Below are 24,596 nucleotides of genomic sequence, written 5' to 3'. Positions count from 1 at the left end.
AAAGCCACAGCTGTTTTCAGTGGAGAAAAAAAACTGAAAAACACACTTCACAGTAAACAAAGTGTCTAGCTGGTGAACAAATTAGAGCATTTAGCAGCTGAGGAGACAAATATTTCCCTCAGGAGCTGGTAAAGACTGAACCAGATCTAAAAGGAGAGTGAATATTAGACTCGCATCTATCAGGTGGACACAAACAGGACTCCAAATGAGTGAAAATGTTGCTCTGGAACTGTGGATATGTCAAGAAGCAACTGTTTGCCAACAAGCCATAACAACTTTAGAGGGCGATAATATGTCAGTGGTGTGTTTATAGCTCGGTTCCACTGCCCCCTAGTGGCCAAAACGACAATAAATGTAGCTTTAAGTAATGTATTAAGGACGAATGTTGGAGTCATTGTAAACTGAATATATTTGGGTTATAAAACAAGCAGTTAGAATAGTCTCTTTTGGCTCTGACGTTTTCCACTGTATTCAGACTTTTTACAGACAAAACGATTATATGATTAATATGTAAAAATATTGCTGATAACAACAGAATTGTTAGTAGCTACCTTAGTTTAAAGTAGTGTCTGTTTAGATTTTTGCTAACAAACAAATTTCTTCAACAATTAAAAAAAAAAAATCATTATTTAAGAAATACATAATTTTAAACTAGATTATTTTAGTGGCCATTTAATTTATTTGTATTCTACATTGTAAGGGGAACGTTATTGGATTTGTTGATGTTGAAATATGTTCTACCCATTATTTTCTGCCTTTTTCTGACCATCTATTATTACAGATATTCAGTGTTTCTCTTCCATGTGCAATTTAGAGCCTGATTGTTGCACATCAATGAATGTCATCCTGGCCATTGTAAAATAACAGAACTGGAGGGATTTAAATTGCATTTGTCGCACAGAGCTTTGAATGGATTCCCAGCATCATTTTTGCCTACAAATTTTTGATGATGATTGTCTCAAGTTTACTAGCAGCAAAACCTGCATTTCAACATCTGCATATTATGATAATGTTCATGATGTCCAGATTGATAGAGATCAACATATTCGTTCAGTCTGCTCAAACCGCGGAAGTTAATATGGAGTATTCCAATTCAGAGGCTTCACACTGCAGACATCATTATACTGTGAATAGCACCTGAAAGTCTCTGTGAGTGTTATAATCGGGAGACGGCTCCATGCCAGTAGAGAGAAAAAGACAGAATGAAAGAAAGCGTGAGTATGAGAACAGTGTGAGTGTGAGTACAGACTGTGAGTAGTCTGGGTGAGAGACATTCACAACACACACACACACACACACACACACAGGCTAGATGTGTTGCTAATGAGCCTGGTGTGCGGTTACGGCGTAGAGCCAGACCGGCTCCACGCTCAGACCGATGGGAGTTCAGTCAGGAGTCACCACTTTCTTCTCCGTTCCTCTGCCTCATCCTCAGAAAGCAGCACGTTACAGTTCGCTGTCATTATCAAAGCAGGTGCAGGCTTACCTGAAGGGCTGCGTTTCAATCTCTAAGTATTGTGGGAGACAGGTAGACTCAAACATGAGTTCACCATGGTCCCTGGAGTGTTTAAGTGGTTGTCATAATTGTCAAAAGAAAAGAGAAAAGGAGGGGTTTTTTCTCAGTATCAGACAGGAAACACAGAGAATGCATATGCGCTGTGTTTTTTCAAATGTTTGATTTGATTTTAAATTTTGATTTCTTAATGTGAAGGTGGCCCTTGGTAGATATATTGTTAAAAAAGTGATGTTTGTTGTCTATCTAATTGTCTACTCACATCTTCAGCAGAAAATGTACAAAAGAATAGTTTTAACTTATTTATTATTTTATTTTCTTTTTCCCCCTGTTCTTTTTATTCTTACTCTCTTCACCTCAACGTCTGTCACCTCCGTCCAGTCCCGGCCATGATCACCTCCTACCCCAACACCACTCTGGCCACGCAGGGCGAGGAGAAGAAGATGAGCTGCATTGCTCACGGGGAGAAACCCATCATGGTGCGCTGGGAGAAAGAAGAACGCATCATCAACCCGGAGACCAGCCGATACGTGGTCACCGTCAAAGAGGTGGCCGACGAAGTCATCTCTACGCTGGTGGTGAGTGCTCAGCATCACCGTCATGCAAACATGTTTCAAATCTCATTTTGGGGAGTGCTCAACCTTCTGCCATTTTTTTAATCTATACATATGGAAAGCAGAGAGGGAGAAAGAGTAGTGAAGACATGGCTCTAAAACATTCACATCATCTTAAAATCTTTAAGTAGAGTGTAAAATATAAATATTAAAGAGCTCCCTCTCAGTCCAATTCAATGGTTATTCAAACACAGTATGAGTGAGTACATGTGTGTAATGCTCTATTGTAAAAGGCTATATGCCTTGAGATCATTTAGTAGTTAAGTGTCCAACGTGGGTCAGAATGAAGAGGATTTGTCCCCCTCTCTAGAGGATGAGAATATTTAAGTTGCCCGTCCTCCTTTTTCAAAACTCACTTGTCATGAAACATAATTTTAGATTCCTAACTGACTCCCCCCCCCCCTCAATGCCCTGCATATGTTGTGTCTCTCTGCAGATTATGCCAACTGTTCGTGAGGACTCAGGCTTCTTCTCCTGTCACGCCATCAACTCCTTCGGTGAGGACCGAGGCATCATACAGCTGACAGTGCAAGGTAAGACTCAGTTCAGCTAGAGGCTTTTTCACTGGCTCTGTTTCGAAGAAATCCCCATCCGGAGTAGTAATGTCTTCTATCCTTTATTACTTAATACATTCATTTATTAACTTTATTTAACTGCGGCACAGTGTGACTCCTGCTCTTTGCAGACTTACCCGTAAACTCTCACAGGGGAAATCTCAGACAGAGTAAAAAAAACGATTCGTCTGTCTGGTCTGCCTGCCGTCCCCTTCTATTTCAGGATTACTGTGATAACTCTGTTGTGGTCACACTATTCCTCAGAACCACCTGACCCTCCAGAGGTGGAGATCCGCGAGGTAAAAGATCGGACCATAGCTCTCCGCTGGACCATGGGCTTCGACGGCAACAGCCCCATCACGGGATATGATATTGAATGCAAGAACAAATCAGGTAGACACAAGTTGAAGAAACGATGGGTTGTAACAATTATTTCTGAAACGTGGCTTCACAGAAAACAAGACATCCAGATGTTACTAGCCATTCTCCCCCTCCGTTTGTTCTAGCGTCATGGCTATCAGCCCAGGTAACCAAAGATGTGTCACCGCAGCTCAACCAGGCCACGATTATTGACCTCCACCCTTCGTCCACTTACAACATCCGCATGGTCGCCAAGAACATCATCGGCAACAGCAACCCGAGCAACGAGCTCACCATCACCACTGATGAAGCAGGTAACCATGAGTCACGTGACATTTTACATGCATTTTTCTTTACAGTTTTACCGCATTTGAACACAAAGTTCACAGCAAGAATAGAATTGTTACTGAAGAGCATCTGAACATTGCGGACAGAAAGGAAGTAAGTAGCCTAACTACAGTGCTGCTGGAATAATTCTCCCTAGAACATAAAATTAAACTCCACTTTCTCCATATCACACTCTTGTTAAATTGTTAATTTGGCTATTATTAACTTTACACTGTCACTAAGATTCGTTTTAATACTTTAACTCTGCTCTGTAGAGAATTGACACTTTGTCCGAATGGAAAGAAACTCCTCATCTTTAGTATCGTTTTCCTCCTCTTGGCCCTCAAACCTGTTGAGTCATCTTGCACATAATTATTTTATGGTTGTTTGAAATGGAGGCCATCATTTTTTATACGTGGGGAAACAGATCAGTTCACTGTTGCTTTTAGTCAGCTCTATCAGTGTTCACTTATCTTCTATTGCCTATAATGATCCCCCCGCAGGCATACCAGCACATTAAAATGCCCCATTTTACTGGATTCATTGCTAAAACAAAGTCATAAACTTCAAATTAAATAAAACATGTATCATTTCTCACATTATTTTAAAGGTTAAAGTTGATGAAGTTTTTTTTAATTATCATTAAGTTGAGGCGGAAACTGCAAGGTAGATTAATGAGCGAGTGCGTGACGGTAAATACATTCTCAACTCAACATCACCATCTAGTGGAAGTGGACACAAAGGGACTATCAGTGGTGGATCGTCTCTTTCATTGTGAATACAAGCATGCAGTCATGATGAATGATGTGCTTTATGTGCAGCTCCTGATGGCCCACCACAGGATGTCATTCTGGAGCCCACCTCCCCACAGAGCATCAAAGTTTCCTGGAAGGTAAAGTCCAAACTTTGTGTGTATTACTGATTTGCTAAATATTAGCAAATAAACATTAACGGGGCTGGAGAAACACAAAGAGATGTTTCTTTTCACTCTGCAGAGGTTGGTATTATAATTTATGAATGTGTAAATAGTTGAAAATATGTGACTTTGGACTGCTAAACATGCTCCTTTCTGGATCAGTAGCTACAAATATTGCTGTTTATTCTTATATTTTATTAGTTTATTTGGACCCCTTAAAGGCTAGGAACCACTTTGCGAAGTCTAATCAGGATCTGAATAAATAATAAATAAATAAGCATTAATAGAGTAGCTGAACATTCTGTTTATGGTTAAAGACAAGATATCATTATAAGGAGCAACAGTTACTGTAACTATAGGTCATGGTTTCTTGTATAACCTGAAGTAGTTTGAAGATAATTATTTGGTCATGATGGTTTCATGAATATATGAATTTAACAGAAAATGATTGATATTTCATTTGCAACAGATCAAGTCAATCTGTAATAATTTGCATAAACATCTCATATATCAATGTTCTGTTGGCTCTAGATTCGGTGTTTAATGTTTGAATAGTTTGTGTTGAAGTCACGACAGCTGACGGACTACTTACCGCTTCCTCTCCTCCTCCTGGTCTTGCAGCCTCCCCAGAGGCACCTGCAGAACGGTGTGATCCGCGGCTTCCAGGTGGGCTACAGGGAGTACAGCCCCGGTGGCAGCCACCAGTTCACCATCATCAGCCTGGACACCACGGGAGACACCACAGAGAGCATCGTGCTGGACAACCTGAAGAAGTTCACTCAGTACAGCGTGGTGGTGCAGGCTGCGAACAGGGCTGGCACCGGGCCTTCCTCACAGCAAGTCGTCACTAAAACCCTGGAGGATGGTAAGGAGGGGGGTGCGTGGGTGGATCTGATATATATATATATATATGTTACTGTAAACGTCCATGTCTCCAAGACAACGTGTCCCTGTTGAGGATTTCGTAATATGCATTGTTTTTTTTATCTATAGTCTTTTATTTTGTGGACTACTTGCTGTTTGACTTGTTATTTTGAACCACATCTCTGTTACATCCGCCTGTGAGATGCAATGGCTCTCAACAAATCTCTGACATATTCTTGTGCAAAGGCTCCCCTCTACTGGACATCTGTAGAATTACATCAGACAAACAATCTTTAGTACTATTAAGTACTAAGTCTCTGATTAAGGAGGACATGTAGGCTGATTTTATTAAATGTGGAGTTTTGTTTCTTGTCATTAAAAAAGTATATTTCTATTCTTTATTCACAATCAAATTATAAATTGGAATACCTTAAAAAAAATGGATCCAACTTAATTTAGCTGATTATCAAGATCTTTTCACTCACAATAAACATCAGGGAGTTTGAAGATGCAGAAGAATGTTTTAAACAACTAAAACATTCAACCATTTTATAATTGAACATCTGTTTTCACTAATTAGTTCATTTTTAAACTCATTTGTTGAACCTAAATAAGGGTACCTGCACAGGCAGTCACTTTAGATTGCCACTCCGTTAGGCCTTCATTAAGCCTTCACTTCCCCCCTTGTGTCCCTGGCAGTGCCGTCTCGGTCTCCTGAAAACGTCCTGGCTGTGGCAAAGTCCCCGGAGGTCATCTCTCTCTCCTGGATGCCTCTACCCAGAGAGGCTCTCAATGGAAACCTGCAGGGATACAGAGTCATCTACTGGGCCAACCTGCCTGACGGAGGTATTACCATCAACACACCCACACAATGATATGATTTAGTAATCGATGCAGTTTACTTTGCCATTCAAGTCCATTGTTTACTTCACCTGATTTATCAATGATTCATGTTTACCATTGCCGTTGCTTAACGCTGTTGATCCACTAGGGGATGCTGTGGTGTTGTTGGCAATGCTGTAATATGCTGTTGTGAGAGAGCTGTTGTAACTTGGATAATTCAAATCTCCTGTGTGTGTTCTTCATATAACAGTTATTTGCTGATAAATGACCAACAGTAGTTGGTTATTTATCAATTGTAGCACATTCTACTTTTTCTTACCTGACTCTATCACTTTTCAAAGTTTACGTGTAATTTCCACCAACTAATTTGCACTTACAATATACATTTTTGATTTACATTTTAATCTACATACTCGATGGACAACATCTGATCTATCAATACGTACCGCATGACTGTATGAGATTGTTTTACTGGTGCTGAACAACAGTGGAAATAGAAAGTCTGCATTGCACAGGGGGGACGTTTGTGGTTCTTCCTGTGTTAAATGTATAACGGGCTGTAAAGCAGCGAACCCACCCTGCAGTCTGGCTGCTCTCCATCAATAATTCACAGTGCAATAAGTCAGTGAGGCCCATTGTCTCAGCTCTGAGTGACAGGACACAAGGGAGTAGAGAAATCACAGCAGTTATGAAAAGTGAAATCCCTTAACACCTGTGTTTTATTTTTGTTGTTAAAATACTTCATTATGCAGAGGAGTGCTTTCCATATATTTGTACTACTGTACATCCATTTGTACATTAATTCACTCAGTAGAGTGGAGTAAACGTCTATATTTCATTCCAGGGAACCAATATTTGGATAACGCTTGAACGCTGAATTAACTGTCGTTGTTATTAATAACCACACTAAGCTGCAGCATACCACAAGAGTGCGTACCAATTTTGATACCCATGCTTATAAATGTGCCTCCTATCCTGTGTCAGAACTGGGAGAGATCAGGAATGTGACCACCAATCAGCCGTCTCTGGAGCTGGACGGATTGGAGAAGTACACTAACTACAGCATCCAGGTCTTAGCCTTCACCAACGCTGGAGACGGCGTCCGCAGTGAACAGATCTACGTCCGCACTAAAGAGGATGGTATGATACATAACCAGATATAACTGAAGCAACACACTCAATCCAATACTTATCCAAGTTCTTACTTGTAAATCATGTTTGAGTTGCAACAATAGAGTAAAGTCAATGTAACATGGTGCTGTGTAGTGGAGGAATGTGTATTGACCACTTTTAACACAAACGCATCATGGGATATTTAATCTGCGTATGCTTTACAGTGATAATACTGTATACGTATACAATAAGATGTACTGAAACTACATATGCATATTCAGTATGTTTGTCTTGGCTCTTTTAAGCCCTACACTGTTCTCTTCTTCCCCAGTTCCTGGTCCTCCAGCGGGGGTGAAGGCTGCAGCCTCCAGCAACTCTGTGGTGTTTGTCTCCTGGCTTCCTCCCCTCAAACTCAACGGCATCATCAGGAAATACATCGTCTTCTGCTCAAACCTGCATCCGATGGTAATAGCATTTGTATACCAAAAGATATTCAGTGGTCTTTTTTTAAATTTCAGTTAATCGTTGCCTGTCCAGGGAGTAGCTCAAACTTTAAAACGTGGCATGCTGCTACGTGACGCTTTGAATCAGACCATCTGCATGTTATGAAAAGCAGACATCTGTTCCCAAATGGCATTTCTCTGGACGTCACTGCCGCTGCCCAATGATACATTAATCTCTCCTCTCTCTCGTTCCGTTTTACAGGTGATGAGCGAGTTTGAGGCGTCTCCAGATGCTTATTTCTACAGGATTCCCAATCTGGCTCGAAGCAGGCAGTACAGTATCTGGGTGGTGGCTGTGACGGCTGCCGGTCATGGCAACAACAGTGAGAAGATCACAGTGGAGCCTCTGGCCAAAGGTACAGCACCCTAACAGAGCTGGCCTTTGATGTTGTTTAGATTCATACAGTCATTGTCATCAAAATCATTATTAATAATGAGTGCAGAGCATTTTTGTTATTGAATTGTTTAAAATGGTAATGCTTTATGTGTTTTCTTATGTGTGAAACATTTAAACGTTTACAGTAACATACTTAAGTGTCTTGTTAATAACTGCATGGATGTTTATTGTCCCTAGAATGTTTTCATTAAGGTATAAACACATAACTGTGAACATGCAATGATATCAAGGTCTCTTTTAGGCAACGATAACAGATACCAAGAATATGTATTAATCATATTAAGTACTTTTTTATTCACCAAAGGAATTTGCAAACCTCTGTCTTATTTTCTTGACCACAGAGTTGTGTGTTTGTGTGTGTTTGTGTGTTTTAGCTCCAGCCAGGATTCTGACCTTCAATGGGACAGTGACCACTCCCTGGATGAAGGACATAGTTTTACCATGCAAGGCTGTCGGAGACCCTCCTCCTACCATCAAGTGGCTCAAGGGAAAGTAAGTCGCACACAAACAATCGTGTAGTGCTGCTCAGCACAGAATATCAAGCAATGTAGCAGCCTTTTCATCATATCCTGTAGAAATAAAGCAATAACCATGGTCCCCGTCTGTCTCCAGCACCAATGGAACTCCCACACCCGTCCTTGTGGATGGTCGCCGTAGTGTCCATGGCAACGGCAGCTTCATCATCCGCACGGTGAAAGCAGAGGATTCTGGGAACTACAGCTGTGTGGCCAGCAGCAACTGGGGGTCAGATGAGATCACACTCAACCTGCAGGTCCAAGGCAAGTAGTCTTAGAGCACACATTACAGAGCCATAATGTTGCACCAGGTGACAGATATCTGTATTATACAGACAGTCTGACAGGACTGGGCTTCGACAAGGTTTCGTTCCAACATTCAAGGGACGAATATGAATCGGAGAGTCTGGAGGTCCTCCCCTAGGAAGTTTTGAGCATCAAACTCATCATTCTGTGGTGGACATGTCTTTATTTACCTCAAAATTCAGGCAACAGATGACAATTCAAAATATGATAAAATATAATGCAATAAAGGCTCTCAGCCATTCTGTTTTGTTTTCAAATATCTATTATCCTGTAGATCAACTTTTGTCACGTTATCTGAGTCACCACATGTATGCGTTATTTACTCTTCCCTCCTATTTTTTGTCTTTTGTTTGGGGAAGTAAGCTTTTTAAATGTGCATGTGGCAGCTTTTCACCTCAATGATACCTACTTTATAAACCCCTGGACTTTAACAGTTTGAGCAAGATTTCTGCTAATGTTCAAAGCTTTCTACACACACAAAACATAACACAACACACCAGTGTTCTCTGAGAGGTCGCAGTATTTGGAGAAAAACATAAATATTACGAGAACATGGTTATAATTTAACGAAAATAAAGTCAGAATGTTTTAAGAAAGAATCTACCTGCCTTATAGTCTGATGTGCATTACGGTATTGCTCTTCTGATGAGTTTGTATTCCCTTCAGACCGTCTGACAGACACATAACCCCGTTTGGGACTCGCTTGGGTGAGACAAAGTTTAGGGAAGCAGCAGCTCATTATCGGAGGTGGAAAACCAAAACTTCCTCACTTAGGAAACAGTGGTAATATTTAATTTTCTTGACAAAAATGATGACTAGGGATAAATCAGTTGTTGCTGGATATTGGTCCCATCCCAAATTCTATGTCCTTGGGCTTTGAACAGCTGTTATGTTGTATGATATCTCTCTGCCGACTAGATCTCCAACTTTCAAATAGCTCCATAAAGGTAAAAAGAAACCAAAAGACAGCGAACAAAGCCTCCTCAATAAATGGTCGCTCCACCCCGTCCACAAGTGTGTCCCAACACTGATGGACACGAGGCAGTTCAATAGGAATACTAACCACGCGGTTAACTTTGTTTGTCCTCAGTCCCTCCTGACCAGCCGCGCCTCACAGTTACCAAGACGACCACCACATCAATCACATTGTCGTGGATACCTGGAGACAACGGAGGGAGCTCCATCAGAGGTGAGAGCGACACAGTGGCACACACACACACACACACACACACACACACACACACACACAGAAAAATGAATCTGAAACAAAGCAGTGCTTTATTCGTTATATAAAAATAATCACCTCCCTTCAGCTCCCTATGATAACCAATGTCACCGTCTCCTTTCCTCTGGTCTAACATCCCTGTTTCTCATTATCGGGTGGTTTGGCCTGAATACTCGAGTCCTAAAAGGTAGATTAAAAAGCAGCAGGGAAGATTAGACCCGTTTAAGTGGGAGATTAAAGCGCTCCATCTTAAAGAACGCCCAATCACAGTGAGACTATTTGTGGTGATTCATCAATGCTCCTAATCGTCGGCTCCATGTCTTTAGAGTTGCAGTCACTATAAAAGTTGTTTATGATGCCTTTTTTTGTGATGTTTGTTAGTGCTTCCCTGCTGCTCGCAGCGTCATCCATCACCAAAATACACCAAAGCATACGGTTGTCTATTTCTAGCCAGGCTTGCAGCTTGCTTTAGGGAAGGCAACGTTAGTCGGCGAACACTTTTGTCCCGATGACTACATTCACGATGCCCCGAAGATGAATCTAAATGATCTCTGACTTTTTATTTAGTGCCACAAACAGGTCAACACTTTCCACATAGTCAACACTTATTTACAAGCTTAATTTTGTTGTATCAATAACTGTATTCCTATTAGCAGCTGTGAAATATTGTGGGTTAGTTCAGCTTTAGTCATATAGACAGACCTGATCTCGAGAATGCATTTACCAAATTCTTCAACAGTTAATGTTACTCGCTTAACGTACTGATGTGAGGTATCCATGGTTGTTTTTTTGAGACACGTTAATGCTATACTTACATATCATTCAGCTCCAAGTCAGGACAAATAGAAAAAATACATTTCCACTCATTATTACCAGTCGGATTTTGATCAGAACGGTATTTACAAGTCAGAAACTGGTAATACTTTGACTTTCATATGATACAGAAGCAGCATTAGTCACGGCTGAACATGACCAGCTGTATCTGAGATGTAAAATGGCCAGTGTGTAGAGGATGTTTGATTAAAACAAATCAAGTTTATTTGTCATACACAGTCATACACAGTACAACGTGTAGTGGAATTCTTGTGTGCCTACAAGTAGCTCCAGAAAGCAATTAACTCAAAGCAGAGTTGACTCTATCATCCATCCAACACTTTAATATCCTGTTGAATTACTGCCTCACCGGGCTGCAGACTTTTAGTTTTGTTACTCTCTCTTTAGTCTTCAAACTAAATGCTGTCTTACATCCACTAATAATTATGCATTCATATAGGGATTTTTACAGAAGTGATAGTAGCCTTGTGAAAATATCTACATGACGAGACATTATTTATATATGTGTAAATCTTTACTGTATAGTTACTTTCAAGTCTTCTGTCCCAGGTTACATCCTGCAGTACTCAGAGGACAACAGTGAGCAATGGGGCAGTTTTCCCATCAGCCCCAGTGAACGCTCGTACCGCCTGGAGAACCTGAAGTGCGGCACCTGGTACAAATTCACCCTGACGGCCCAGAATGCAGTGGGGCCAGGGCGCATCAGTGAGATCATTGAAGCTAAGACCCATGGGAAAGGTAGGGGAACAGAATTTGTCTGCTACATTTTATGTTTCTGCCTCTGATAAATCACATTGTGTAAGATTATTCATTCACGGTAGTCATGTTCCCAACGCTGTATTGCAAACTTCTCTAATAACTCTAATAAGAGGTAGAAAGAATAAAAGTAGGTATGGGAATGTTTTATTTTCGCACCCACTGAAATTTGATGACATTACACGATTTTGTTTTCATTGATCGTAAAAACTCATAACTCAAAACTCCCATAAAACTCACTAAATAGTGGCACATTTCAGGGGTTAAAGTGATTATACTCCTCTATAACTCATGTTCCTGAGTGCTAGTCGACTGGGAGACATTGAGCCAAACTGTGATCTTAAACTCTGAATCACCTGGTCTATCCATCTCCTCCTCAGAGCCGCAGTTTGCCAAAGAACATGAACTCTTCACCAGCATTAACTCCACCAGGGCCAGGCTCAACCTGGTTGGCTGGAACAACGGCGGCTGTCCAATCACCTCCTTCATCCTGGAGTACCGAGCAGTGGACTCGGCCACCTGGACCACTGCCCAGCGCACATCGCTGACCAAGAGCTACATCCTGTACGACTTGCAGGAGGCGACCTGGTACGAACTGCAGATGAAGGTCACCAACAGCGCCGGCTCAGCAGAAAAGAGGATCACCTTCGCTACTCTCAATGCTGACGGAAGTGAGTTTGGATTAAACAGATTGTCACAGAGTTGCACAGATAGCGAGGATCATTGGAACAGGATGGAATAGAAGTATAAGTAGCAACTCAGTGGTAATTTAAAAACGTTTAAAAAAGGCATAAAAACTCTCTCCAAGCTGTTAAATTTGGCCAAATGTGTTAGTTTACTCTTAACATTAATGATATGGAACAAGTATAAAACCCAACTAAAAGGGTTTGGAGGGCAGCCTTGTTTCTTCTTTTTTTATGTGTAATCAGATCTTGTCCAGTTTAAGGTGTTACATTAGCTCTCTAACAGTTTGGAAGCAAAGCACCACTTTGTTTCACATCAACACACAATCAGAAGAAGAAAAAATAAGACCAAAATCACTACAAAACCAGTTAAAACAGTGTATCACCCTTTATTATTGGGGACAAGTTTGTTTCAGCACAAAGTGCCACTCTGCAGTTCTGCTACAGAATGTGTTTTTAAGAGTATATGGGATTTGAGACGGTTTTGTCAGCCTTTGTGCAAATTGACAGGTATTCAGACGACTCAGCTGAGAAAGAAAACAGGGACGGTCTTCAGATTCTCCGCGGGCCATGGTGTAGCTTTATTTTCCTTGGGCTACGGATTGTGTCAGTCATGCACAAAGGAAGTATTTAAGCTGTAAGGAAGGATCGTAGACGATGAGAGCTCTGTGCTACACTCCAGACTATTCATTAATTTCCTTTGAAGGGTTTTGCCGAGACGTGTTAGCTGCCTGTCAGGATGTTATGTGTGAGTGGATGTGCTTTTACTATTGTCAGTTTGACAGTGCGTCTATAGCTCAGCTCAGCACAGCAGACTAAAAGGACATATTCAGTCTCCTACAAACTTGGTGCCCCTACTATGACTAAGGAGGCGGCATAGTACGGTATGGAAACTTCATGGTACCCTGGCCAAAATGTTTGCAATCCATGTTATTATCCCGATCATCATCAAAATATACTTGAAAGTCTTAACATGGCACTAAAACATAGAATCCTTTTTCCTTAAATTTTGTGAAGAAACTACTATTTTTATTGCATCACAAATAAGACAGTGTCTTGTCAGTCTCTTCACAATCAAACTATCTTAAATAAGGTAATCAGAGATAATTAGGGTCCCCCTGCATAAATAAATAATAAAAGCATTGTGTGAGTCTGCTGTTTCTTACGTGATAAGACATTTTTCACTTGTTCACAATTATTCTGATAATGGAAATTCACCGCTTTATTGTGAGTGTTTTTTATTGTGATCTGTGATAAAATCCTCGATCATCCTATCACTACCGAGGAAAAAAATATATTACAACAGTTAAGGAAAGAGAAGTCATTAGGTTCACAAAGCAGTGATCCAGTTAGTGTGAACAACAATATAATCAAACCACATCAATAAAGCAGCGGAGGGTTTGACTCCACCGACCAATCAGGGTTCTGCATGTGAGTGTTTATTTGTCTTTATGTGGACCAGCCAGAATTGCTTTTTTAAGATGCGTAGATCAGCTAGAAGAAATGCAGCTTAAGGGATTTGTATTCCTGCGCATTAAAATCACGCATGTGGAAAATCAATACACAAAGTTTAATTCCTTAGCATTTTTCCTTCCTTTAATCTTTGATTATGTTGAATGAAACAGATTTTTCTAACGCCCTTTGCTTTCAGGCATCATTGTTTTTCAACATTCCTATTTCTGATGTTGCATAAAATGGACAAAGCACACTGGTTCTGAACAAATGCTTCACATAAACAGATGAACACGTCGATAAGGCTCTTGATGTCCGTCTAATTCCTCATTAATGTCTGAATGTCTTTATTTCTAAGGTACCATCCCTCCCCTGCTGAAAACAGGAGATCCCATCTCAGACAACATGTCCGGCAGCGGAGGTCTGAAGATGGTGGTGACCATCACCTCTGTTCTCGTGGTGGCCGTACTGGTCTTCATCATGCTCATGGTGCTGAAGAGGAGACGGAGGGAGCAGAGGCTCAAGAGACTCAGAGGTGTGTTGAGCATCAAATTACGGTTTATTTTGTATGAAGTGCGTCTCCTAATGCTTAATACTAAGAAACAACTACACATTATTTAGTCCCCAAGCACATGCGCATACTGTTTACATTCATGTTGAATTGCCTACACACATCCAGTCCATGGGTGCCACCATGTAATTAAAATTGTTTTATGCTCTACTGCATCACAGCTAAACTTTGCTGAGTAGTTGTCTCTTCAGGACAAACACCCCCTTTTAATTTTTCCAACTCTCTAACAATGCCTTCATTGCCTTTTTCTAAGTGGAATTCCCAGTGATTGTACAGTATGTCCAGGGCTGTATAGCTTATCAACTTGGACGGTACTATTATGGTATTAACTAGCTCTTTGCTGACTTCACAGATGCCAAAAGCCTGGCAGAAATGCTGATGAGGTACGTATGCTTAATTTTAATTTATGCCCACTGTTTTCCTTTAAGCAGTGACCATAAATCACAATGTAGAACAGAGTTACAGTACCAGTCTCAGTATCAGTGAAAATCTAATATATTGCACTCAGGATATGCTGTCCCTCTTGCCTTCTTACAGCTACTTATCAACTTAAATGGAATTGAATTAGCATTTCTGCGATACAACGCAAAACCACGCAGCTGAAAAGTAATAAAATGTCCTCATTTATCTGCTCAGTAAGAACACACGGACTCCAGACACAGTGAACAAGCAGCAGCAGACACTAAGAATGCACATCGACATCCCCAGAGCCCAGCTCCTCATCGAGGAGAGGGACACCATGGAGACAATAGGTAAGACCCTCGAAGTGAGACCTTTTACTGTCACCATATCCATTATACTTATGACTGACATAATTGGTTTTTTTCCCTATCTCTGTCTTTTCTTTTCCTGCTTTGCTTCCTTTTTTTCCTTCCTGCCTCTACCTTATTTCCCTATTATGTACCTCTTAGACGACAGGTCCACCGTGCTATTGACAGACAACGACTTTGGGGAGACAAATAAGCAAAAATCCTCCACAGTGACCCACACAGTCCACTACCAGTCTCTGTCCCAGGCCACCGGACCACTGGTGGACGTGTCCGATGCCAGGCCTGGAACCAGTGAGTCCCATCACCGTCAGTGCCCAACATTTATTTCCTTTTACTACTAATATTAATACCAGTCCTGTGTTACTAACAATAATATAATGTTGTAAAAGTGTCTTTTTATTTGGTCACTCTGCAGTCAGGAATGGGGAACTGCCCATTTTCCGCCTGAATCTACATAGTTTTATTTTCGTAGATGGGTGTCACTTTAAAAGAAGTTTGCCTCCGCACCGTAAAATATGAACACTGTTAATAGCATTTCATTGCACATTCATCTGAGTTACATGCAAGGCAAACAGCCTTTCCACCTTGTCTTAACTTAACCGCAGACTGCCCTCATACAGCATGTGAGCCGCCTTCCAGCAGTGAGATTACAAAGACACAGCAGCCGGGCTGCAGAGCGGCCTCTGGGCTTCTGGTGTTCGAGCTCCGCTGAAGCAGAACAGATGAAGAGTAGCGATCCCCCTGCCTCTTCTTGACACGTCCTCACCTGATTGCCCTGCTCCAACTGGCCAGTTGGAGCTGAGTGCACACATGCACACTCACACAAACACGCACACACTCGGATTACTGGTGCACTGAAATTATTTTGTGCAGACGGTGCAGAAAGTGGATATTTTTCCCACACGAATAGACCCATACTATTTCTAATATTCACTTTTGTAATAGTTTTAGTACACATAGACATGCAGTTTATCTTGTGCTAGTTGAGTGGTTGAAAATTTAAATTCTGCATCTAATTTTACAGTAAAGTTTCCAACAGAAGCACAAAATATCAGTTCAACAATCTGCTAAATATCACCAGAAAAAAAGTCACTTTCTGCCATTAGCATAGCATGCTTTTTAAGTTTGTTATCTGCCATCACCAACAGTATGTCCACCACTGTAACACACACACACACACACACACACACACACAAGTATCATATAAACTTGTGCACAAGGACATAAAGTGCACAGAACAATATCACGCACACACACACACACACACACATGCATTGAAACACCAGCATATAGTCGTATGATTGGTTCGTTTAACCTGGCCAGTGGGGTATGAACCCAGTTTGCTGACTCAGCCCTTTTTTTTCTCTTCCTGCTGTTGGCCAAACACCTCCATCATTTCATCCCTTCGTTCCCCGCTGATAGGATTACTGTCTGACCTACTACAATTACCAGCACCATTCTTCTCTGCACAGATCCAATCCAGGCCTTTTCTAAAGGGTCTCACTCTGATTTGGCCCAGCGGTGCACAAAGCGGCAGCCTGTCTGGGTCAGGCTGAATATCATACTATTTATATGTCTATATGGAGACAGTGAGAGCTTAAGATGGATGATAATGTCATTCCATGGAGCTGTGGAATGGTAATGTTCTGTGTTCACTGAAGGGGTGAACTGTAGATTTGTACCACAGCACAGCAGGAAATACATATATTTCTCTTCTTGTTCTTCGTTCCAGCTATAAATCATGTACTTTTTGGTTACTGATGAGTCACATCTAAACATATATTTGCATATGAGCTGTATGAATGATCAAAAAACAGAGTTAACTTTGTCTTGCAACTGAAGGTGGGTGGATTCTTAAGTTAAATTCGGCCCCCAGCTGCTGGAGGATGGTTTGGTCTGAGAATAAATGCTCTCAGACTTGAATTTCAAGCTAGATCCCAGACAAAGAGAGTCATTTTAAATAGTAAAAGTGTGAGTTAATGTTGTGTCATAGGACGTAGTCTGATATTCTATCAACTGAAAAATGGAGTAGCTGTTATTAGCGCTGTTCACCCACAATCCATCCTGTTCTCTCCTCAACAGATCCCACTGCCAGACGCACTGCCAAAGCTGGTCCTGTCGCAGCACGGAGCCGCTACGCCAGCCAGTGGACCCTGAACCGGCCGCACCCCACCAGCTCCTCCCACACCCTGACCACTGACTGGAGACTCCCAACGCCACGCGCCACCGGATCTGTGGACAAGGAGAGCGACAGCTACAGTGTCAGCCCCTCTCAGGATACAGGTAGAGTAGAGCAGGGTGACCATCACAGCTTTCCAGGAACAACATGGAACCCACAGTCTTTTTAAAAAAAATAGAATTAATGTTAGAAAGTTGTGTGAGACCGAAATCATGTTGCTTTGGTGGCATTGTCAAGTGTGATGGCGATCTGCATGACTGTCACACGAGGTTCTGTGCCATCCAAAACACATCGGCAGTAGTTTTTTCTATTTGAAAATGCAACATTGGGGCGTACTCTTGACTGAGGCTTCCTATAACCTACGCCTCTTTCTCTCCCATACGTTTTGATCTATCCCTGGATTGTATTAAACCATATTAAAGCACCATATAAATAAAGCTAAATTTAAGCTGTATTTAAAAAAACTTGTGCATCATGTTGTGTGTTTCTCAGATCGTGCACGGAGCAGCATGGTATCCACTGAGAGTGCGTCCTCCACCTACGAGGAGTTGGCCCGAGCCTACGAGCACGCCAAGATGGAAGAGCAGCTCCGCCACGCCAAGTTCACCATCACCGAGTGCTTCATATCTGACACTTCATCCGAACAGATGACAGCAGGGACCAACGACTATACTGACAGCGTGACCTCCAGCACGCCGTCTGAGTCGGGCATCTGCCGCTTTACCGCTTCGCCGCCCAAACCTCAGGATGTCAGTCGGGTCATGACCATGGCCGTGCCCAAGGCACACAGACCTGGTGAGGAACTCATTCAACCTTGTATTTCTTCAACAATCATTGAGCAGCCTCTCTGTCCCCTTTCCATTCCAACAAGTAAAAAAAAATCTCAATCTAGCTTTCAAGTTCACTTTCTACAGCAAACCAGTCGGTCGAAGGTCTATTAGCCTTCACTCACCTCTCTCACTTGTGTCGTTCGATCAGGAGGTGGAGGACGAGCCCTCAAGTGCATTATTTGGAAAAGTTTTTGCCAACAATAATAGTTTATGAGTTTTAACATTACTGAACAATTAACACAGGGACACACTTGGAAACTAAATTTCTGAAACACTTTTTAGCATATGAGACTTTCCCTTTATTTTCTCTAGTGTCACACATTTTTACAGATATCAATAATTTAGTCTCTTTGATTCAAGCTCAGGTTGTAAGAAACTAGACGGTATCACTTTTTAGTAGACACTGTTGGTGGCCACCATGGCCTACTTCTATTTTAATTGAATCCGTTTTTAATCCTGGTGTGCGTCACAGTAGTCTTCAGACCGCTGTTACTTACAGTATAGTCACTGTAAAGTCAAGCTTTACACATTACACAAGAATCTTAGTGGAAGTGTCCCAGCTTTTTTTTCTAGGCCTTCTGTGGGTGTAGCTCCTTATTTTTTCTCCAACTTTTAGAGCCTTATTACAGTTAGCAAGCACATCACACATCATGAGCGAGGATTAGGAGATTCAGTTCTTCCAAAAGCACCCCAGGGAAGCCTTTCATTGTAAGAAAACAGAAAACTTTTTTTGCCGGTAAATGGCGTTATTTTGGAAACTACATGAAGGCTCTGTCTCAAAAGTCTTTCATGACATCTGCAATTTGAGGAAACCTGCTGCGCTCTCCTCTCCGCTTATAGTCTTACCTTACGTGACCCTCTGCTCCTCCGGGTTGCCCTGCAGATCAATTTCAAGTTCTGGCAGAGCGTGCCGACGAGCTGCAGACCACACACACAGAGGCGCAGACATTCAGAGAGACGGACACACGTACACAGCTCAATCATCATCCCATCTGCTGTCATGTTATAGTGTGTCTGGGGTCCCCAAATAATTAGGGTTGTTGTAGGCGTCCCGTCCGAGGACCAGAAATATATGTCTGTGTGCACAATGCACAGTTTGATCAGACAAGGGTTGAGGCCATCAGATCCGCTTCTTGAGTTTCAGGCCTCATTATGTTTTGAACGTTTGTGCACGAGAAAGCAGACTCGTATCACAAGTTCAACGGGGGGAGAGAGAGGGCAGCTAAAGGCCATCTGTCAATCTTATCTGAAGCTATTGTCACTCGGTACAAAACACCACTTAAGCGCCACAGTGGAGTTCAGTGTAATACCAGACACTTAGGCTGGTGTGGCATCGCAGAGTGCTCTGCTACTCTGGTGTCAGTTACTTTGGGGGATACATGATAGGCATAAGAATCAAGCTGCGTCGCCTCTACGGTTTCCTTGACTGTTTTGACATTGCACAAAAAAAAAAACATTAAATGCGCTCATATAGAAAGTTCGATTTAAGCAGGAAAGTTGAAGGCAGATTTCTCATGTCGTGTGTGAGTCAGGCACAAATGCGTATTATATATTTTCATTAGAGTATTAGTGTTTTAAGCTTTTATTAGCTGCGTCAAATGTTATGTATTTCAGCTGACTCTACAGTCAATGAACTGTAAAATGATAGGATTGTGGTTTTTCCGAGAGGCCTGCAGCAACTCTGACAATTCACAAGTAACCAGATACCGTAAGGGCCAGCTGGATTTACACGTAATATTATAATCACAGGCTCGCAAGGGCTTAAAAGAGAGTAAGCCTTTGTAAAATGCTGTCCTGACCAATTGTTCTTCTTTACTGTGAGAATTTGATTCTGCATATGAAAAGGCTGAGTGTTTATTTCTCGTTAACTAATCCTATCATGGTAAGACTAAATAGCCACAAGTATGTGGAAACAATGGAAACACGAATACTATACCCATTAGTGATTGTTGAAGACCTCATTTCAAAACAACGGGCATTGATATAATATAAGGGAACATTACATATAGTGATCTGACCCAACATTCATGTAGAAATATTGAATGCAGCTTCAAGATAACCTCTATACAGCCCAAACCATGCGAAACAGTCCCCGACCAAAAGCACACGTAATTTCATCACTTTTCACCTCCATAATCTATAGTGGAAGTAAATGTTCTCTCCAAACTTGTCGATTCTAAGTAGAGTGTAATACAGTATGAATCTATTGTAACTCAGACCCAGTGTGGAGCAGTTTGACTGACAGCTGGTGAATGACCCAGCTTCAACCTCGTCTCTGTTACATCTGACTGACCTGGTCCGACCTCACCTTCCATCGGAACGGTCAAAGGCAGCTTCTCATTCCTCTCTCTCTCTCTCTCTCTCTCTCTCTCTCTCTCTCTCTCTCTCTCTCTCTCTCTCTCACTCTCTCTCATTCTCACTCTCTCTCTCTCTCACTCTCTCTCTCTCTGTCTCTCACTCTCTCTCTCTCTCTTGTCTCATCTCATTACACGTGACCACCTGACAAACTTGTTATTACGAGAGTAACAGTTTATTTATTGGATGCTCTTCCTCTTCAGTGCCTCATAAGAGCAAATCCATGGGGTCTGTGTCCCATAACCACTTGTTCCTCAGCACTTTGCTCATAAACTTTTACGGCAGTGCTGGTAATTACAGGGCTACAGGCAGCGGTCTTCTTATGATAGGCCTGTAAATATGTTGTTGTGGGTATCTGAACGACACACACACATAAGATAGAAATACGGGTCGGGGAATATTAAAACATCACTTGTCACAACAATCCAGACTTCGCTGAAGTTGCATCAGGCACTTACGCAGATTAACGGCTTGGTGAGAATTGCTGTTTGGTTACACATACTGTCCCATTACTGTACAATCTGCAATTTACTGGCTGATGAAATTTTAAAACTACATTTCTAATGAGCTCCCGCAGAAACACTTAAATCTATATTTAATTCAATTAACACTCTGAGCCATTCATCAATTTTGCTGGCACTAATAGGGCTTATTATAAAACACGGTAAATTATTCATTCTCCCCATGAACCCAGAAAGCCGTTCTCCAAGGTCACATGTCGTCCGTGCCGGCATTAACGCTGAGTAGCTGGCACGGAGCTGGCGTTTGCGTACATGCGGTATAGACTTGTGCACGTGCGGGAGAGAGAGAGTATGTGTTGAAAAGTGATTGTAGCTATGACTCGACCGCCTGTAAACGCTTGTTGATCTTTGGTCCTCTGAAAGACGAACGTGAAGATGAACGTTTCAGCAGCCGTGAGACAATACGGATAGATCCTCAGCTCAGATCTGGCAAACCCAACACCCTTTTGTGAGGCACTAATTTGTTCTGTTAAATATGTAATCCAATCAGTAAAAGGGATACAATAGCAATGGAGGTACCATGAAGTCACTGAACCAAAATTAAAATACCTCTCCCTCTCTTTCTCTACCTCTTATCTAACGCTTCAGACAATTACTTAAAGATTGAAGAGACAGCTTCTAATCATGCTTTATCACTCAGTTAGGGTATGAAACCTGACCTGGTTTATCTGGCTACAGGCGTTTACAAGTTATTCTGTTTCCTAATGAGACTGCAGTTCTTCCTCTCCTACAACGCAACTAAACTTGCAGCAAAAGGTGTTTGATACAACCAAATGCAAGTATGAATGTATATAGTATATATAGACACAGTCCCTCATTCGGCTTCTTCGTGTTAAGAAAATATAACTTAATCATTGCATCAGTCCATGACAATGATAGCAAAGACAGCTTGTAACGTTGTAATGTTCAGCTCCCTATTACATTATGTTCTGCACATTTTTTCCTGATAGCAACTATTAAATCAAATAGATTCACACTTGGTGGAACATTGGTATTACATTAAAATAATAGTTACGTGAGTCATAATCGCAGAAGGGCCCGAGGTGAGCAAATGTAACAGTGTGAATGTGAGTTAAATATGGATTTTCAACTCTCCATGCAGTTAATTTTAAGCGGAGAGGAAGGAGTAATACAAATGGAGTCTGTGGAGAAGCTCAGACCTGGTAAGGAGCACACACTGTACACAGTGGGGATCCCAGCGAGTCTGTGGGGGCGAGACTCTCTGGTGAATATAACCATGGAACCAAGCTGACCAACAGTGGGGGGCAGGGGAGGCCTCTGTAGTCTGAACATATACTGTTTGCACTCATACAGTCTTGGTCTTATCAAAAAACAAACCCTGTAGGCTATCTGCCCAGCACCAAACAGCAGACAGACACAGTTAGTGACTAGCTGGTGAACATAGTGCTGTATTTAGTAGCTAAAGAGGCCAATTTTTCCCTCAGGAGTTGGTGGAGACCAAAAGCAGAGCTAAAAGGATGCATTGTTACATTTTCAGATGTACCAAGTCACTGAGTCAACTGGATGTGTAAATAAGAAACCGTTACCCACAATGTTCCCAATAAAAACGATCTCTAGTGACCAATCACAGCCATTCATTCTAGCTTAATAGGGTGACATCATTGTTGCCCCCAAGTGGCCAAAGAAATCAATCCACGCTGCTGTTAAGTATTTTCATTACTGTTCAACCACACGACAGAACATCACTGTGCACCGAGACAAACTGTAATTGAACTGAACCTTAATTGTCTCCTGTTTGTCTCCTTCTCCCAGGAGGGGAGCTGGTCCACTTGCCGCCTTACCTCCGTATGGACTTCCTGTTGAACCGTGGCGTGCCACTGGCAGCCCGAGGTGGAGGGGTCAGCAGCAGCAGTGGCAGCAGCAGCAGTGGAGGAGGAGGTGGTGGTGGAGGTGGTGGAGGAGGAGGAGGAGCAAGTGGAGTTGGTGCTGGTGCTACAGGGGAGACAAGAGGAGTGGGAGGAGCTGGAGGAGGAGCCATGGGCCAGACCTGCTTGGAACCCCAGAGGAGCCGTACCCTGAAGAGGCCTCCTCCCATGGAGCCCACCCCCATGGAAGTGCCGTCGCCCAGGGAGGTGCAGCAGTGGCAGCCAGGAACTGCCTCCACCCTCCCCCACAGGGATGTCCGGGAGAGGGGAGAGGCCCGGGGTGAGGTCCGGGCAGAGGCCCCCTCCTCGGGAGACCTAGCCCAAGCACAGGCTGCCAAGCTCAGCACTTCCCAGGAGTCCCTGCTGGACTCCAGAGGACACCTGAAACAGAGCAACAACCCCTATGCCAAGTCTTACACTCTGGTATAACACTGGGACACACACCGGACTGCTTCAGACAACAGGACTACTGCAGACACACTGCAGGAGGAAGGACAGGAGACAGACGACAGGCACAGGATGGACAGTTTACCGCAACAGAAATTGTTGTATATAGAGACGTTTCCGACATGCGTCTGAAGTGGATGCTTTTCTTTGAGTCTGTCTTTCTTTCTTTCACTCTTTTTCTTTCTTTCCTCTCTCGCTCTTCTCTGTTGCTTTCAAACGTTTCATTCTCTCACACCTTTCGCTCCTCTTCTGATGAATTTTCTCTCACAGTTTTTATTTTCTACTTGAGTATTCTTTTATTCTGAAGTGAAAACATATGAGGATTGCCAAAATGATTTATTTAAAATTTGAGAAAGAGAAAAAAATACTATTGAATTTATATTAAGGACAATTATAGTCATTATTATTATTACTATTATTATTATATAAAAACAGAAAATATCTAAAAAAAATAAATAAAAAAAAAACAAGAAGGGAAAGGGAGGAGGAGGAGGACTCTGGAGCACTCTGCAGGAGAACATTGCTTTCTTAATTTATTTTTATTTTATTGTTGCAGTGTGATGAAATCTGTGATTGGATAACTGAGGGGGTTTTTAGCACTACAAGGAGCCAATAGAGGAGAAGAGGAGTGACGCCGGACACGACCGCCAATGCTGACCAACCGTAATGTTTTTCAACCTTTCTGACGACTGCATGGCGACTGATCAAATGACAATTAATAGGAATGGCTGGATATCCAAAAAAAAAGAGAATTTTTGTCACACTATGAAATTATACAATGTGAATATATATAAAGAGATCACTTTTATTTGTGGATATTATGGGGAAAATGATTTGGTTAATAAAGTCCTTAGTCATGTTTGCACACATCTGACTTTGATTCATGTCGGTGGAGCCAAACAGCCGTCCTCCCATATGTCCCACTCACCCACATTCTGCCTGTGCTTTCCGTTCAGACCTGTCATTTACAGAAAAACACGGTAGTTCCAGTAGGCGAGACTGGAAATGGACCATCCTCAAATCTAAGACTCATAACTAACTGTTCAATTTGTCCCCAGGAATCACGCTAACAACTGGCATGTGGTTAATATCAAATTCACTTTGCTGAAGTACCTGATTTTGATGTATAAGTCAGAGGTTCCCAGTGTTTTTGGCTTGTGTCCCCATCGTCACAGGTTTAATGAGCCGTTTACACTGTGTGAGTAATGCCTCCCTCCTTAGATTGTTAAATTTATGAAGCACAGGTTAAACGATCCAGCAGT

General features: G+C 42.0%; 1 protein-coding gene across 2 annotated transcripts in view; it reads left to right on the top strand.

Moving 5' to 3' along the window:
* Positions 1 to 24,191, top strand: part of dscamb (Down syndrome cell adhesion molecule b) — a 110,701-nt gene extending 86,510 nt beyond the window's left edge. Inside the window, exons 12-33 of one of the 2 annotated variants that reach the window (XM_068708372.1) lie at positions 1,895 to 2,091; positions 2,564 to 2,660; positions 2,946 to 3,074; positions 3,188 to 3,355; positions 4,190 to 4,260; positions 4,906 to 5,149; positions 5,848 to 5,994; positions 6,976 to 7,131; positions 7,436 to 7,569; positions 7,810 to 7,963; positions 8,379 to 8,496; positions 8,617 to 8,783; positions 9,916 to 10,014; positions 11,434 to 11,622; positions 12,021 to 12,311; positions 14,134 to 14,310; positions 14,699 to 14,729; positions 14,983 to 15,098; positions 15,258 to 15,407; positions 17,199 to 17,399; positions 17,788 to 18,090; positions 22,775 to 24,191. In XM_068708372.1, the coding sequence (XP_068564473.1) occupies positions 1,895 to 2,091; positions 2,564 to 2,660; positions 2,946 to 3,074; positions 3,188 to 3,355; positions 4,190 to 4,260; positions 4,906 to 5,149; positions 5,848 to 5,994; positions 6,976 to 7,131; positions 7,436 to 7,569; positions 7,810 to 7,963; positions 8,379 to 8,496; positions 8,617 to 8,783; positions 9,916 to 10,014; positions 11,434 to 11,622; positions 12,021 to 12,311; positions 14,134 to 14,310; positions 14,699 to 14,729; positions 14,983 to 15,098; positions 15,258 to 15,407; positions 17,199 to 17,399; positions 17,788 to 18,090; positions 22,775 to 23,316 (3,881 nt within the window). In that variant the 3' untranslated portion in view covers positions 23,317 to 24,191. Of the gene's footprint in view, positions 1 to 1,894; positions 2,092 to 2,563; positions 2,661 to 2,945; positions 3,075 to 3,187; positions 3,356 to 4,189; positions 4,261 to 4,905; positions 5,150 to 5,847; positions 5,995 to 6,975; positions 7,132 to 7,435; positions 7,570 to 7,809; positions 7,964 to 8,378; positions 8,497 to 8,616; positions 8,784 to 9,915; positions 10,015 to 11,433; positions 11,623 to 12,020; positions 12,312 to 14,133; positions 14,311 to 14,698; positions 14,730 to 14,982; positions 15,099 to 15,257; positions 15,423 to 17,198; positions 17,400 to 17,787; positions 18,091 to 22,774 lie in introns of both variants that reach the window. The other variant, XM_068708363.1, reaches the window with a different exon arrangement.
* The last annotated feature ends 405 nt before the right edge of the window (positions 24,192 to 24,596 follow it).

Source organism: Cebidichthys violaceus, unplaced genomic scaffold (genome assembly GCF_023349555.1).
Source record: "Cebidichthys violaceus isolate CVI_PGR_0920_01 unplaced genomic scaffold, fCebVio1.0.p SCAF_1, whole genome shotgun sequence".
Taxonomy (NCBI): Eukaryota; Metazoa; Chordata; class Actinopteri; order Perciformes; family Stichaeidae; genus Cebidichthys; species Cebidichthys violaceus.
Note: the sequence above shows the minus strand (reverse complement) of the source record. Positions and strands in the feature narration are given on the sequence as shown.